Source organism: Arachis ipaensis, chromosome B10, assembly GCF_000816755.2.
Source record: "Arachis ipaensis cultivar K30076 chromosome B10, Araip1.1, whole genome shotgun sequence".
NCBI classification, from domain to species: Eukaryota; Viridiplantae; Streptophyta; class Magnoliopsida; order Fabales; family Fabaceae; genus Arachis; species Arachis ipaensis.
Window position 1 is genome coordinate 134490097 of NC_029794.2, and position 2960 is coordinate 134493056.

The window sequence follows — 2960 nt, forward strand, 5'->3', positions numbered from 1 at the left end:
ACGTAATCTAATAGTGATATTTTTATACTTTTTATTTTTTAGTGTATGTAAAAATAAAATATTATAACGACCTATCAAATTAATTGTTAACTTTTATAAAATTTTCTTAAATGAATCTATATACTTGTTAAATAGTAACTACTTAAGTTGATATTTGAAAAAATAAAAACTTTTAATCAACTATAATTTATAAATCAAATAGAGGTGATATTTAAAAGAATCACCCCGATAATCAAATTAGTAGTCATTCAAATTATAATTTATTCATTGCAGATTTAAAAAAGGATTATTTGTATCAAATTATTTTATGATCTAGTTATGTTTTAAGATTGTGGGTTTGGATCGAATAAAGTGCCTTTGGTCCAAATTAAATGAAAGTATTTAACCATATATTTGTAAAATAATAATGTTCAACCAACGTAAGTTGGTACAGATGAATACGAATCTGTGTCTCTTAATTATCTCTATCGAATTTAATATTTATTGGAGGATAAAAATGGAGCGACTAATTTTTTTTAATATGAGGTTGATATGTGAGTTATGCTGAGTTATGGAGTATTGGGGAGATATACACGGTTGTGACGGCATTTAATTTTTTGTTTTAGTGAGAAGAAACCGGACCGTTCGATTTCATTGCAAAGAGAGAGGGACACAAATCGAACCCATGATTTTCTAAAATCGGACCCAGGATTTTTATTGCAGAATTTCATGGATACAGAAATCGGATCCAGGATTTTCTGCCAGTATACAAATCGGACCCAGAATTTTCAATACCTCCAATCGGACGGTCCGATTTCTCTTAAACAGCCATCATACGCCAATAAATCACCATACACCCCATAACCCAGCTATACACCATTTCTTTCATCATGTTAAAAATAAAAAGTTCAAATGGAGCATGATGAGAATCTATGAAATGTAATGAACAATTTACAAACATGTGATTTGACTATAGAGATGGGCAGGTTCACTCACACTCACATGCTTCCTCTCTAGCTACTTCAATTCATTCAGATTATTTATTTATTTTTTAAATAAAAACAATTGAATCTCTTAACATATACTAGACTACTAGTTTGGATGCCAGCCAAAAAGACAAGATTTTGAGTTGAACTCTACATTCTAATAAAGGGATTGTAAATTAGTAAGTTGTGAACAATTTTAGAAGAGAACCCCCTGATTAATTAATTGAAGTGGTGAGATAGATATATACATTATCATTTGTTTCTACAATAATAATCCATTTTCAGTCAATGAACTATTATTGGGGATTACTATTATGAAATAATATTTTTATAGGAGTAAAATATATTTTTTTTCCTTTAAATTTGATAGAAGTTTTAAAAATATCCTTAAATTTTATTTTATTTCAATTTTATCTCAAAAATTTTCGATTTGCATTAAATATATTTTTTTTCCTTTAAATTTGATAGAAGTTTTAAAAATATCCTTAAATTTTATTTTATTTCAATTTTATCTCAAAAGTTTTTGATTTGTATCAAATATATCCTCGACGGCTAAATTTTCAAAAAATTTATGACCAATCTAACAATAATGCATGAAAATGATGCTTGATTTGCGTGTGTTGAAGGTTGTTCTTATGAAATTGTTGTTGAATTGGTCTTAAATTTTTTGAAAAATTAGCCTTCAAGAGTATATTTGATGCAAATCGAAAACTTTTAGGACAAAATTAAAACAAAATAAAATTTAGGAATATTTTTATTAGTCAAAATTAATCAAACATTAATTAATTTAGTTGTTATATCTCATGAATAGTATTGATCCATAACATCAACATCAACGGTATAATTCAACCAAAATATTATATCTTTTATATACTTTTTACAATTTATATTAAAATAATTGATAAAAAATACAAAATTTTATCCAAAGTGGTACTTACGCGTTGTTTTATCCAATTTAATATTCTCATTCTATAAAATCCACGCAATTTACATGGCTTTTCTTCTTTCCTTCCTATTAAGAACAATGGAAATTTACTTTACACGCCACAATCTTAACGCGCCACAAACATAGCATATAAAACCCCCACAATGCATTCATTCCAATATGCTTCATATAATTACAAAATTGTTAATTGGTAGCAATTTAATTAATTAGTTTACTTTATAGTGATGATGAGCATGGTAGAGTTTGAGAGTGCTTTAAAATATTTTGATGAAAATGGGGATGGAAAAATTTCCCCTTTGGAGCTCAAGAACCATGTGGCCATCTTAGGTGGCGAGTTTCGGCATGAAGATGCCGAAATGGCCATCGCCGCGTGGGACTCGGACGGCGATGGATTCTTGAGTTTGAATGATTTTGTTGAGTTGATGGAAGAGTCCGGGGAAGAAGAGATGTTGAAGGATTTAAAAGAAGCGTTTGAGATGTATATTGATGTTGAAGAGTTGAGTGAGTTCATAACTCCAAAGAGTTTGAAAAGGATGCTTGGAAAGTTGGGAGAATCAAAATCTATTGATGAATGTGAACTTATGATCAAACATTTTGATCTCAATGGTGATGGCCTTCTTAGCTTTCAAGAATTTGTAATCATGATGGGAGTTGAATATACATCTGTTTGTTAATAGATTGTTACGTATATAAAATAAGATTCGAATTTTAAATATTTGTTTAAACAGGCTAAGGATTGCATACATAAGGCAGGATTCGAACCCTCGACACTTGTTTAAGCGGTCGAGTAAGCTAACCACTCGACCAATCAGCTAATGTTTATTTATTTATTTTATTGTAACTTTCTTTTTGGTACTAATTGTGACTTTTTTGTATTTTGGGTTGGATTGAATCAATTTGTTTGGACAAAATTTTAGTCTCACATATTACAAAAAAATTCGAATTCAGATTTTTTATTTGGTCATATAATTCATTTTGAAATAAAAAAAAGGATAAATAAAGCCCAAAGATAGCAAATGGAAAAATATAAATATTTCAATTAAGCCATG

At 28.7% G+C, this 2960-nt stretch overlaps 1 protein-coding gene across 1 annotated transcript; it reads left to right on the forward strand.

Annotated features, from left to right (window-relative positions):
• On the forward strand, positions 2054-2798 carry LOC107621841 (calcium-binding protein CML37-like). Its single transcript, XM_016323825.2, has one exon. The coding sequence runs from the start codon at positions 2136-2138 to the stop codon at positions 2583-2585; it is 450 nt and encodes a 149-aa protein (XP_016179311.1). The 5' UTR covers positions 2054-2135; the 3' UTR covers positions 2586-2798.